We start from the raw sequence: 13,797 nt of genomic DNA on the forward strand, positions 1-13,797 counted from the left end.
CCAATACCTTGACTTTGATGTCCTTAAGCCATTTTGCTACAACTTTGGAAGTATGCTTGGGGTCATTGTCCATTTAGAAGACGCATTTGTGACCAAGCTGATGTCTTGAGATGCTGCTTCAATATATCCACGTAATTTTCCTCCCTCATGATGCCATCTATTTTGTGAAACGCACCAGTCCCTCCTGCAGCAAAGCACCCCCACAACATGATGCTGCTAACCCCCATGCTTCACAGTTGGGATGGTGTTCTTTGGCTTGCAAGCCTTCCCCTTTTTCATCCAAACATAACGATGGTCATTATGGCCAAACAGTTCTATTTCATCAGACCAGACGACATTTCTCCAAAAAGTACGATCTTTGTCCCCATGTGCAGTTGCAAACCGTAGTCTGGCTTTTTTATGTAGGTTTTGGAGCAGTGTCTTCTTCCTTGCTGAGCGGCATTTCAGCTTATGTCGATATAGGACTCTTTTTACTGTGGATATAGATACTTTTGTACCGGTTTGCTCCAGCATCTTCACAAGTTCCTTTGGTGTTGTTCTGGGATTGATTTGCACTTTTCCCACCAAGGTACGTTCATCTCTAGGAGACAGAACGAGTCTCCTTCCTGAGCGGTATGGCGGCTGCGTGGTCCCATGGTGTTTATACTTGCGTACTATTGCTTGTACAGATGAACTTGGTACCTTCAGGCGTTTGTAAATTGCTCCCAAGGATGAACAAGACTTGTGGAGGTCCACAATTTTTTCCCTGAGGTCTTGGCTGAGGTCTTTTCCCATGATGCAAAGCAAAGAGGCACTGAGTTTGAAGGTAGGCCTTGAAATACATCCACAGGTACACCTCCAATTGACTCAAATTATGTCAATTAGCCTATCAGAAGATTCTAAAGCCATGACATAATTTTCTGGAATTTTCCAAGCTGTTTAAAGGCAGTCAACTTAGTGTATGTTAACTTCTGACCCACTGGAATTGTGATACAGTGAATTAACCTGTAAACAATTGTTGGAATAATTACTTGTGTCATGCACAAAGTAGATGTCCTAACCAACTTGCCAAAACTATAATTTGTTAACAAGAAATTTGTAGTGGTTGACAAACAAGTTTTAATGACTCCAACCTAAGTGTATGTCAACTTCCGACTTCAACTGTAGCATTTTATGAACAAATGCTTGATAGGATTACTGATAGAAACAAGTTGTCTGGATTTCATGCACAATGTTTTAATGCTGTACAATGTTGTTTTTCTTCTTCTGTTTGTAAAAAATAAATACAACTTTAATAACCATTTTTGTTGTTGTTGATTAGATTTGAAGGTTGGAGAAATCCAGTTTTATGACACACACAAACTGATAATCAATAGGTATGTAAAGAAGTAGAGTTTTATTAAATGTGTATGTACTAAAATATACAAAACACTGACACCTGCCAATCCAGCGGCAACACAGACAAGAACAGGACAATACAAATAGATCCACCTTCATTTTCCCAGATTAACGACCAGTAGAGCCTGAACCAGGATCTATCCTCCCACTTAATAGCCCACTAACACCATAGGCTTTCGGCTACAGCTTCCTCTGGGCATAGGGACTGCTTGAGATGGACACAGGCGTTGAAATGTAGTTAATGGTCGTCAAATCAAAATGTAATTACGGGTGAAACATACTTTGGTAACCTTGGGGGAGACATAAAGCAGAACAGGAATGTTCATTGAGAAACCAACAGTGTACTGCACTGACATATTCCAGAATTAGGGCTGTAATTCACTGTGATATTCAAGATCAACTCCATGAAAGTAGAAGATGTAGAAAAACACAATAGATGCTCACAATAGGCTATTCCAAACACTCACCAATGAGTAAAATGTGTTTCTCTTCTCTCCGTTTGCTTCACAAATTCAAATGAACGGATAGAACAATGTTGTATACCTTGCACCCATGCATGGTATTGGCATGATGGAGCCCTTGTAATGAAGGCTTGGCCCCTCATGATAAACCCCGTAGTAAGCCCATTTCTCAGTCCCTCCTATTCAGCTGGCATAGCCTGATACAAGGACCTGGAGTGGCCTTGGTTCAACCAAGTCTCTTTCACATACAGTAGACAGCTACTGTAATACCTTGAAGGTGTGGTAGTCCCATCACCAGTCTTGCTTTCAACCCTGCATGGAATGTACGTAGTAAATCCATTTCGTCAATGAAGTAGAGTGAGACAATGATAAGACTGTCATTATAAAAAACGATTAGTTATTGGTCATGGGCTGTGAAAAACCAGGAAAATGGAACATCAATAATATCAACGAGTTGGAGTCTTTTGTCCCTCAGATTTTAAATTGACTTGCTTATTTGATAGGTGCTCTACTAATGGCTTTGTATTGCAGCCTTTTTCACAAACTTCATACTACTCACCTACTTTAGGAATTACTGTATCAAGCTCTTACCACAAACGTCAAGTTGAGACGCAGTCAACCATTTCTGTCCTGAACCTGATGTAGCAGCGCTAACTTTTCATCTTCAAATTGTTAGGGTGGATGGTAGTATAGTGCAAAAAATGTACCCCCATTAGTCAAATATAACATACACATGAGAGTTCCAGTTTCATACCGTCAAAGGACTTTAAAAACAATATTGGTATAAGCACAAAGTTATGTTTGCAAATACCTAAGCATTCCAATCTTTCTGTGGATACAAATCCCTTGTAAAAAGTGCCCTTTAAGCTCACTCTGTAAGCCCTTCACAGGTAGAATAGCATACCATTACTTTCACTCCCTATGTTGAGGAAATTGTATTTCTTAATTGTCATTTGCCTTGCAATGATGATGCATTTCCTTAAAGGAGCAATGAAATTAAGCTTCATCATAGAATGATTCTACAACATAAAAAAAATAAAAAAAAGTCATGTAAAAAAGTCCTTCACCCAACGTTTTTGGTTACACTGCCGTGTCATAGAGTCAGACGCCTCCACAGTGCCACCTGTCTGTTCCCTGTGGCAGTGTCCAACCATAGAGTCTTGGGTCAGAATGTCTCCCTGTCACACAGCCCCTGCACATGGGTGTCTGATCCTTTCCCAACCATTTTAAAGGGAATGCTTCCAAAGGTCCATAACCTGCAGAGGTTCCTATGGTTTTCCTCTTGACGACACCTGTAGCCTGTAACATGTCCTACAGGCCACTAGGGGTCCTCCTCCATATCGTCCAGGTTGGGTGCCATGATGAAGTGTTTTGGGTGGATCAGGCTGTGCTCGTCTGCATGCTCCTCCCAACGCCCATCATCACTCTCGTGAGTGATGTAACGCTCGCCACGCCGTGTTTCAAACTCCCTGAGGTCCAGCCATGTCTGGTAGTCCTGAAAGAGAGAGAGAGAGAGGAACAGGAGTTCTAGCAGGGATCCAATACAATGTCTGCCCTTTTCTAAATCACATTATGAAACGTGTGGAAATGTTTTGTTAGATGTGCCTATGCACTGCTTACAGTATAATTAGGCTAATATTTATTACCTGTAGCCAAGGATGGCTGAGAGACTTGTCCACACTGTACCGCTTCCTCATCTTCACTTGTAGGAGGTTATTAATGAGATCAGTAGCTGTGAGAGGAATAGAGATGTAATGTTAGTCTCGAATTGAGGTAGACATGCAACATCACTGCTGTCTCTCTACCCACACGTCTGGATCTACCAGCGTGGGTTTCAGACCCTGTGGCTCTTTGACCTGTGTGGTTTACATGATTCACTGACAAATCTCCCTGCAGCCCCATCTAAATATCCCCCACATAGGCCTACACTACTGTATATTAGAAATCATAGTTCAACTTGGTGGGGGGGGGGGGGGGGGGGCAGGACCGAGTTTGCAAAACCCTTGTCCTACAACAGGAAATGTGAATTATTATGTGGATTATAATTAATGGACATTTTTATAGTGGTTGATACATTTTTTGTAAGGGAAAATCAGGTCAGAAATGTCAAAGTGGAAAATACAAACTCTAGAAGCCTTTTTAAACCTCAAATACACTACTAGTTTTACATTTCATGCATTGCAGGAAAGTTCTCCTGCATCAGGGTGATCAAATTACATCTGTAGTTACATTACACACTTTACAGAGATGTGTGTCGTCACTTAGCATTCATGCATTTAAATATTATTAAACAGCCTGCCTTCCTTCCTTCCTACCTTCTGCAGAGATCTCCTTCCATGGCTGGGGTGGGTACATGAAGGCAGCGTTCTGGATCTGATCGTTAATGTCCTCGTCCTCGTTGAAGGGGAAGGTGCCACTAAGGCTGACGTAAATGATGACCCCCACTGACCACATGTCCAAGGAGCGGTTGTAGCCCTTACTACGCAGCACCTCTGGGGCCAGGTAGGCTGGGGTACCCACCACCGAACGCCTGAACGACTTCTCACCAATGATACGCGCAAAGCCAAAGTCACACAGTTTAACCTGCAAGGACAAAAACAAACACACACATGAGAATGCTACATTGTCTCCTCCACACATTTTATACACATACAATAAATATTTTACTAGAAAGATTACTGGTTGTTACCTGAGGGAAGGGTTCTGCTGAGGCCAGCAGCACATTCTCAGGCTTCAGGTCACAGTGGACGATATTCTTGAAATGCAGATGTCTCAAAGCCACCAGGATCTGTTACAGAACATAGCCCAAAGCCCATGGGGTTAGCTATATCAAACCACTTCATACCACACAATGACCTATTCATACAACCTTATGGGCTCACTCAAAAAATATAATGTATAAATAACGGGAGTTGCATTAGTATTTTAGTAGTTAACTAAGCTATTTCTAGGTTGGTCACTTTCTTAGGTTCCATATGGAGACATGATCTCATCTCTGCTGTGGTGTAAGCATAAACTGTAGTTGCTACCGCTGCAAGCATGTAGCTGAGGTCATCTAAACACTCCACACTGCTGCCCGACTCCTGACTTTGACAAAGTCCTGATAAACCACATCAGAGCCATGCCTAATGGACCAGCTCGTGTTTGGCCCCGGGGCCCCTCTCTTCTAATTAGCCCACAGACCAGAGCAGAGACGCGCACCACTATGCCACCGCAGGCTGTAATCCACCGGGAGGGATACGGCGATGATGCCATCCAGACCAGCGGTCCCCGTAAACAATCCCCCCCATACCCACACACCGCAAGAATAAATAGGCCCGGGGTTGAGTCTACTACAGATTATATAGAGAAAGGGAGAGGGAGGAAAAGAGGGAGAAAGAAAGTGAGCAAGGACAGAGAGATAGAGGGGGAGTTAGAGATGAGATAAGAGAAAAGTAGAGCAAGCAAGAATGGGAGAAAGAGACAGACCTGTGTGACCAGGAACTTGGTGATGCGTTCTGGGAGCTTGCTCTTCTCACTGGACAGGATCATCTCCAACATGTCTCCATGGAGCTTCTCCATGACAACAAACACCCTCTCTGGCGTCTCGAACATACACTCCAGGTTGACGATGCCAGGATGGTGAAGGTTCTAAACGAGGGAGCAAACCTCAGAGTCAACATTCTATCCTGTGCCATATTTCAGTGTCACCGTTCGAAACTCAGCAAGAATGACTACTGCATTAAAAACAATAAACAGTGTTAAGTGAGAAGTAGGGATTTGTCTGAAGCCGAAAAAGCAAGCAAATACACATGAGCACCACAATGCCTTCTTCACCAATGCTCTACCAAGGTTTTCCAGCACACAGCTTTGACCTACTACAGTAGTTACGTTGGTCTATTGTACTTCAAACTATGTGTAGGAAGGTTGCTTAGGATTCAAACCTTCTCAAACAGCCTAATTCATACTCTTAGAGGAGGTGCTCCCACAATAATGTGATTTGTGCCACATACAATTTAAAGTATTGGATTCTTCAAACACCGTACTAATCCCAGTCCGCGGACTTTTCAATCGTTTTAAAATGATATGAAAGCATACTTTGAGCAAGTTATTATGCTTGTAGTAATGTGATGCCTGCCTGTATTTCCTTAAACCTTTATTTTATCACAACAGTTGTTGTGTGTTGAGCACAGTCACTCATATATAGAGGTCTATAGAGCCTGTTTGCATTCCTGATTTCTGTAACCGTTAGCTTACCTGTGTAATATTTACATAAGCTCAGAAACACTTGTTCTGCAAACATGGTTCAGTTTTATCAATTGCCGTGCTGATCAATGAGCAGGTTATTGCCTCTGTCAAATGACTACGTACCTTAAAGTTGTATGTATTTCTATTTATTTTTTGCAATAAAGATGGTGACGCTACAATAATACACTTTTACAATAGGCCAATTTCTAAATATACATACAGCCCAATGAGATACAGTGCATTCGGAAAGTATTCAGACCCCTTGACTTTTTCCACATTTTGTTACATTACAGCCTTATTCTAAAGTTGATAAAATAATTTTCCCCCCTTCATCAATCTACACACTATACCCAATAATAACAAAGCAGCTTTAGCAGGGAAGAAATTAGATTAACTGACTTATTGGAAAGGTAGCATGCTATCACTGAGCTCCACAGTAAGGCCATTCCAATGCCAATGTTTGTCTATGGAGATTGCATGGCTGTGTGCTTGATTTTATACAACTGTCAGCAACAGGTGTGGTTGAAATAGCAGAATCCACTAATTTGAAGGGGTGTCCACATACAGTACCAGTCAAAAAAAAAGATAGACACACCAACTCATTACAGTGTTTTTCTTATTTTTTTTACCATTTTCCACATTGTAGAATAATAGTGTAGACATCAAAATGATGGAATCATGTAGTAACCAAAAAAGTGTTAAACAAATCAAAGTATATTTTATATTTGAGGTTCTTCAAAGTAGCCACCCTTTCACTTGATGACAGCTTTGCACACTCTTGACATTCTCTCAACCAATTTCATGAGATAGTCACCTGGAATGCATTTCAATTAACTGCCTTGTTAAAAGTCCATTTGTGGAATTTCTTTCCTTAATGCATTTGAGCCAATCAGTTGTGTGGTGACAAGGTAGGGTTGGTATACAGAAGATAGCCCTATTTGGTAAAAGACCAAGTCCACATTATGGCAAGAACAGCTCAAATAAGCAAAGAGAAGCAACAGTCCATTACTTTAAGACATGAAGGTCAGTCAATATCGAACATTTCAAGTTTCTTCAAGTTCAGTCGCAAAAAACGCCAAGCGCCATGATGAAACTGGCTCTCATGAGGACCACCACAGGAAAGGAAGACCCAGAGTTACCTCTGCTGTGATGAAACTGGCTCTCATGAGGACCACCACAGGAAAGGAAGACCCAGAGTTACCTCTGCTGCAGAGGATAAGTTAGAGTTAACTGCACCTCAGATTGCAGCCCAAATAAATGCTTCACGGAGTTCAAGTAACTGACATCTCAACATCAACTGTTCAAAGGAGACTGCGTGAATCAGGCCTTCGTGGTCAAATTGCTGCAAAGAAACCACTTCTAAAGGACACCAATAAGAAGAAGACACTTGCTTGGGCAAAGAAACACAAGCAATGGACATTAGACTGGTGGAAATCTGTCCTTTGAGATTTTTGGTTCCAACCGCAGTGTCTTCGTGAGAAGCAGAGTAGGTGAACGGATGATCTCCACATGTGTGGTTCCCACCGTGAAGCATGGAGGCGGTGGTGTGATGGTGAGGGGATGCTGGTGACACTGTCTGTGATTTATTTAGAACTCAAGGCACACTTAACCAGCATGACTACCACAGCATTCCGCAGCGATACGCTATCCCATCTGGTTTGCGCTTAGTGGGACTATCATTTCTTTTTCAACAGGACAATGACCTAAAACACACCTCCAGATTGTGTAAGGGCTATTTGACCAAGGAGAATGATGGAGTGCTGCATCAGATGACCTGGCTTCCACAATCACCCGACCTCAACCCAATTGAGACGGTTTGGGATGAGTTGGACCGCAGAGTGAAGGAAAAGCAGCCAACAAGTGCTCAGCATTTGTGGGAACTCCTTCGAGACTGTTGGAAAAGCATTCCAGGTGAAGCTGGTTGAGAGAATGCCAAGAATTTGCAAAGCTACAAATCAAGGAAAAGCGTGGCTACTTCGGGCCCAAGAGTTCAATCTTGGTTTCATCAGACCAGAGAATCTTGTTTCTCATGGTCTGAGAGTCTTTAGGTGCCTTTTGGAAAACTCCAAGTGGACTGTCGTGTGCTTCCATCTGGCCACTCTACCATAAAGGCCCAATTGGTGGAGTGCTGCAGATATGGTTGTCCTGGAAGGTTCTCCCATCTCCACAGAGGAACTCTAGAGCTCACCTCCCTGACCAAGGCCCTTCTTCCCCGATTACTCAGTTTGGTCAGGCGGCCAGCTCTAGGAAGAGTCTTTGTGGTTCCAAACCTCTTATATTTAAAAATGATGGAAGCTACTCTGTTCTTGGGGACCACCAATGCTGCAAAAATGTTTTGGTACCCTTCCCCAGATCTGTGTCAACACAATCCTGTATCGGAGCTCTACGGACAATTCCTTTGACCTCACTGCTTAGTTTTTGCTCTGACATGCACTGTCAACTGTGGGACCTTTTATAGACAGGTGTGAGCCTTTCCAAATCATGTCTACTCAATTGAATTTACCACAGGTGAAAAAAAAAAAAAAGTTGTATAAAAAGTTGTATAAACATCTCAAGGATGATCAATGAAAACAGGATCCACCTAAGCTGAATTTCGAGCCTCATAGCAAAATGTATGTATATTTATGTAAATAAGGTATGCTTTTTATATTTTTTTTATAAATTTGCTAAAAAAAATTAAAACCTGTTTTTGATTTGTCATTATGGGGTATTGTGTGTAGATTTCTGAGGAAATTGTTTTATTTAATCTCTTTTAGAATAAGGCTGTAACGTAACAAAATTTGGAAAAAATCAAGTGGCCTGAATACTTTCCGAAGGCACTGTATATAAGGAAATCAGTCAATTGAAATAAATGAATTAGAACCTTATCTATGGATTTCAAATGACTGGGCAAGGACGCAGCCATGGGTGGGCCAATCAGATTGAAGTTTTCCCCACAAAATGGCTTGATTACAGACAGAAATACTCCTCAGCACCACCTCAGACAATCCCGCAGGTAAAGAAGCAGGATGTGGAGGTCCTGGGCAGGTGTGGTTACACGTGGTCTGCATCTGTGAGGCTGGTTGGAAGTGCTGCCATACTCTCTAAAACGACATTGGAATCAACTTATGAGAGAGAAATTATGAAATTATCTGGTAACAGCTCTGGTGGGCATTCCTGCAGTCAGCATGCCAATTGTATGCTCCCTCAAAACTTGAGCCATCTGTGGCATTGTGCTGTCAATTGGAGGTATACCTGTGGATGTATTTCAAGGCCTACCTTCAAACTCAGTGCGTCTTTGCATGGGAAAATCAGAAGAAATCAGCCAAGACCTTGTGGACCTCCACAAGTCTGGTTCATCCTTGGGAGCAATTTACAAACGCCTGAAGGTACCACGTTCATCTGTACAAACAATAGTACGCAAGTATAAACACCATGGGACCACGCAGCCGTCAAACCGCTCAGGAAGGAGACGCGCTCTGTCTCCTAGAGATGAACGTACTTTGGTGTGAAAAGTGCAATCCCAGAACAGCAGCAAAGGACCTTGTGAAGATGCTGGAGAAAACAGGTACAAAAGTATCTATATCCACAGTAAAACGAGTCCTATATCGACATAACCTGAAAGGCCTTTGGAGCAAGGAAGAAGACACGGCTCCAAAACCGACATAAAAAAGCCAGACTACGGTTTGCAACTGCACATGGGGACAAAGATCGTACTTTTTGGAGAAATGTCCTCTGGTCTGATGAAACAAAAATAGAACTGTTTGGCCATAATGACCATCGTTATGTTTGGAGGAAAAAGAGGGAGGCTTGCAAGCCTTAGAACACTGTCCCAACTGTGAAGCATGGGGGTGGCAGCATCATGTTGTGGGGGTGCTTTGCTGCAGGAGGGACTGGTGCACTTCACAAAATAGATGGCATCAAAATGATGTGGATATATTGAAGCAACATCTCAAGACATCAGTCAGGAAGTTAAAGCTTGGTCGCAAATGCGTCTTCCAAATGGACAATGACCCCAACCACACTTCCAAAGTTGTGGCAAAATGGCTTAAGGACAACAAAGTCAAGGTATTGGAGTAGCAATCAAAAAGCCCTGACCTCAATCCTATTGAAAATTTGTGAGCAGAACTGAGCTTCCCACAATTTATTGTGGGAAGCTTTTGGAAGGCTACCTGAAAACTTTGACCTAAGTTAAATAATTTAAAGTCAATGCTACCAAATACTAATTGAGTGTATGTGAACTTCTGACACACTGGTAATGTGATGAAAGAAATAAAAGCTGAAAGAAATCATTCTCTCTATTATTATTCTGACATTTCACATTCTTAAAATAAAGTGGTGATCCTAACTGACATAAGACGGGGAATTTTTACTAGGATTAAATGTCAGGAATTGTGAAAAACTGAGTTTAAATGTATTCGGCTAAGGTGTATGTAAACTTCCAACTTCAACTGTATATATTATTTTAATAGGGCCCAGTTTCCCAAAAGCATCTTAAGGCTAACTTCATCGTTAGAACCTTCGTAGACACATCGTTAAATCACCGAGCTGTTTCCCAAAACCACCATTACTACAGTTGCACTTGAAAACACTTGTTATTTACCGACTGCCTCAGACCACTTATAGAACAGCTTAATTACAGGGTCTTTACATGCTTTGTTGCTCTTCCGCTTCACTTTATAAACAGAAGATCTCCGCTAAACATAGAATCAAGTTGTCTCTCTGTGACTGCCAATAACACATGTGAGAACTCCTTCAAGACTGTTGGAAGAGCATTCCTCATGAAGCTGGTTGAGAGAATGCCAAGAGTGTGCAAAGCTGTCATCAAGGCAAAGGGTGGCTACTTTGAAGAATCCATGTGTTATTTTGTGAAGAATGATTCCATGTGTGTTATTTCATAGTTTTGATGTCTTCACTATTATTCTACAATGTAGAAAATAGTAAAAATAAAAACACCCGAATGAGTAGGTGTGTCAAAACTTTTGAATGGTACTGTACATCTTTTAAAGTTCCTAAAAATACATATATTCACCGTTCATTTAGAACCTAAAATTACCCTTCAATAACTTCAATGTCTGAAAAATACATATTTTAAACGTAAATTTGCTTACTTTGTTCAAATTTTTGGTAGCATACTGAGAAGTAACTTGACACTGATGATCAGTCAGCGCAAATTTTGATTATGGCATGAAGAAAATTTGATCGATGACAAAGGAGGCAGTGTACTGAATTAATGCATCATAAGGTAAGAGCTTGAGTTTGTTCTGGATGCTCTAACAGCGACGTCTCGGTCTCGTGTGTTGATCTAGCTAATTGTGTTCACTTACTACAATGCACAGCCGATGCGCTACATGCCTGAGTAGCGTGGCAGTTTCCCAGTTAGCAGCGTTTCCAAAAGTTCAAAAAGTTTGATCTTGACAAACTTTACTTAGCTAGCCAGCTTTGCTTTATGGAAGAATGTAGCTAGCTATGATATATTATCAACATTGCGTTATAGTCTACGATCTATAAAGCTATGTTATAGTCTCGTTGGCGTGTACCTGTAGCTACTGGCTAGTTGGCTAGCTAACAGGCTATAGCAGCGGGGACTTTTGCTAGCTTACTTATTTGTGGTCTGATTTAGTTTAAATATACCTAGCTAGCTAGCTTCCTTTGCTTGTAGCTTGCTTCTCATCTGACTGGTGTTCGCTAGCTAGCTGCTGCGCAGCAACCGAGTTGCTGGTCCCGGTTTTAGAAATCTGAGATTCTGAAAATATATTAGCAGTGTCAGAAATGCTACAGAAAGGTAGCATATCGTTGGTTCAATATTGGATTGTGGGAGCGATAAATTGTACATTTAATTACAACTTTTGCCATACAAACGCATTCAGTCCGAAAGGTGTCAAGTCTAATGTTCTCTTTATGGACGCTGTAATCAGACGCCTAGATATTGAGCTAGGCTTGGGCAAGACATTTTATTTTGCTAACGACTGTGTTAAAAATCCGGTATGTGGTTCTCGGTAGCTTCAATCAATCCCTACTACATTCGGGCTATAATACATCTGACTGTTACAACATGTTCTATGTGTTACCTGGAGAATGGCCACTTCATTCCTCAGTTGGCTCTCCTGCTTGGTAGGGAACCTCATTTTGTCAATCACCTTGATGGCAACATCTCTTCCAGTCTTTCTGTGTTTCCCTGCCAACAGAAATAAATAAGTATGTAACAGTGTACATACACTATATATATATATTTTAAAAAGTATTTGGACACCCGTTGTTGACAGGTGTAAAAATAATCAAGCACACAGCCATGTAAAAATCTCCTTAGACAAACACTGTCAATAAAATGGCATTACTGAACAGCTCAGTGACTTTAAACGTGGCACCATCATAGGATGCCAAGTGTTCAACAAATCAGTTGGTCAAATTTCTGCCCTGCGAGAGCTGCCTCTGTCAACTGTAAGTGCTGTTATTATGAAGTGGAAACATCTAGGAGCAACAACGGCTCATCAACAAAGTGGTAGGCCACACAAGCTCACAGAACAGGACCGCCGAGTGCTGAAGCACGTACAAATCGTCTGTCTTCAGTTGCAACACTCATTACTGAGTTCCAAACTGCCTCTGGAAGCAACGTCAGCACAATAACTGTTTGTCAGGAGCTTCATGAAATGGGTTTCCATGGCTGAGCGCAAGCCTAAGATCACCATGTGCAATGCTAAGTGTCAGCTGGAGTGGTGTAAAGCTCACCGCCATTGGACTCTGGAGCAGTGGAAACACGCTCTCTGGAGTGATGAATCACGGTTCACCATCTGGCAGTCCAACGGACGAATCTGGGTTTGGCGGATGCCAGGAGAACGCTACCTGCCCGAATGCATAGTGCCAACTGTAAAGTTTGATAGAAGAGGGATAATGGTCTAGGGCTGTTTTTCATGATTCGGGTTAGCCCACTTAGTTCCAGTGAAGGGAAATCTTAACGCTACAGCATACAATGACATTGTAGACTTTTCTATGCTTCCAACTTTGTGGCAAATGTTTTTGGAAGTTCCTTTCTTGTTTCAGCATGACAATGCCTCCGTGAACAAATCGAGGTCCATACAGAAATAGTTGGTTGAGATCGGTGTGGAAGAACTTGACTGGCCTGCACAGAGCCCTGATCTCAACCCCATCGAACACCTTTGCGGTGAATTGGAACGCAGACTGTCAGCCAGGCCTAATCGCCCAACATCAGTGCCTGACCTCACCAATGCTCTTGTGGCTGAATGGATGCATGTCCCAAATGCAATGTTCCAACATTTAATGGATAGCCTTCCCAGAACAGTGGAGGCTGTTATAGCAGCAAAGGGGGACTAACTCCATATTAATGGCCATGATTTTGGAATGAGATGTTCGACGAGCAGGTGTCCACATACTTCTGGTCATGTAGTGTATATATAGTATCATAAAGATAGATATGTTTGGGTTGAGAGAATACAATTAATCAAAACATGGATATCCAGGCACATACCTCCATACACAATCCCAAACTGACCAGATCCTAGAACCTCGTCAGAGAAGATCTGGTACACAGAGCTGATATCCTACAGAGTGGAAAACGCTTTAGTAATAGTAAAGTTTATTACATCTATTAGTAAAGGGTAATACTAGTGCTAATACACAGCTATATGTTTACACTGCTATATCAGATGCCAAATGGGTCACTTTCACTCAATGCAGAAGTATAGCACACACGAATATCACCATTTCCCATAACAAGGGCATCTGTGACTTCCTT

At 41.9% G+C, this 13,797-nt stretch overlaps 1 protein-coding gene across 3 annotated transcripts in view; it reads right to left on the reverse strand.

Moving 5' to 3' along the window:
• Window positions 1-1,358: 1,358 nt before the first annotated feature.
• Window positions 1,359-13,797, reverse strand: part of LOC110498037 (serine/threonine-protein kinase D3) — a 68,632-nt gene continuing 56,193 nt past the window's right edge. For all 3 annotated transcript variants that reach the window (XM_021574579.3, XM_021574581.3, XM_036954957.2), the window contains exons 12-18: window positions 13,531-13,603; window positions 12,116-12,222; window positions 5,307-5,468; window positions 4,528-4,626; window positions 4,154-4,421; window positions 3,485-3,570; window positions 1,359-3,333 (exon numbers count right to left, since the gene is read on the reverse strand). In XM_021574579.3, coding sequence (XP_021430254.2) covers window positions 3,160-3,333; window positions 3,485-3,570; window positions 4,154-4,421; window positions 4,528-4,626; window positions 5,307-5,468; window positions 12,116-12,222; window positions 13,531-13,603 — 969 coding nt within the window. In that variant the 3' untranslated portion in view covers window positions 1,359-3,159. The remainder of the gene's footprint in view (window positions 3,334-3,484; window positions 3,571-4,153; window positions 4,422-4,527; window positions 4,627-5,306; window positions 5,469-12,115; window positions 12,223-13,530; window positions 13,604-13,797) is intronic.

The sequence above is a fragment of the Oncorhynchus mykiss genome, chromosome 19, assembly GCF_057628025.1.
Source record: "Oncorhynchus mykiss isolate SJ-2025 chromosome 19, ASM5762802v1, whole genome shotgun sequence".
Taxonomy (NCBI): Eukaryota; Metazoa; Chordata; class Actinopteri; order Salmoniformes; family Salmonidae; genus Oncorhynchus; species Oncorhynchus mykiss.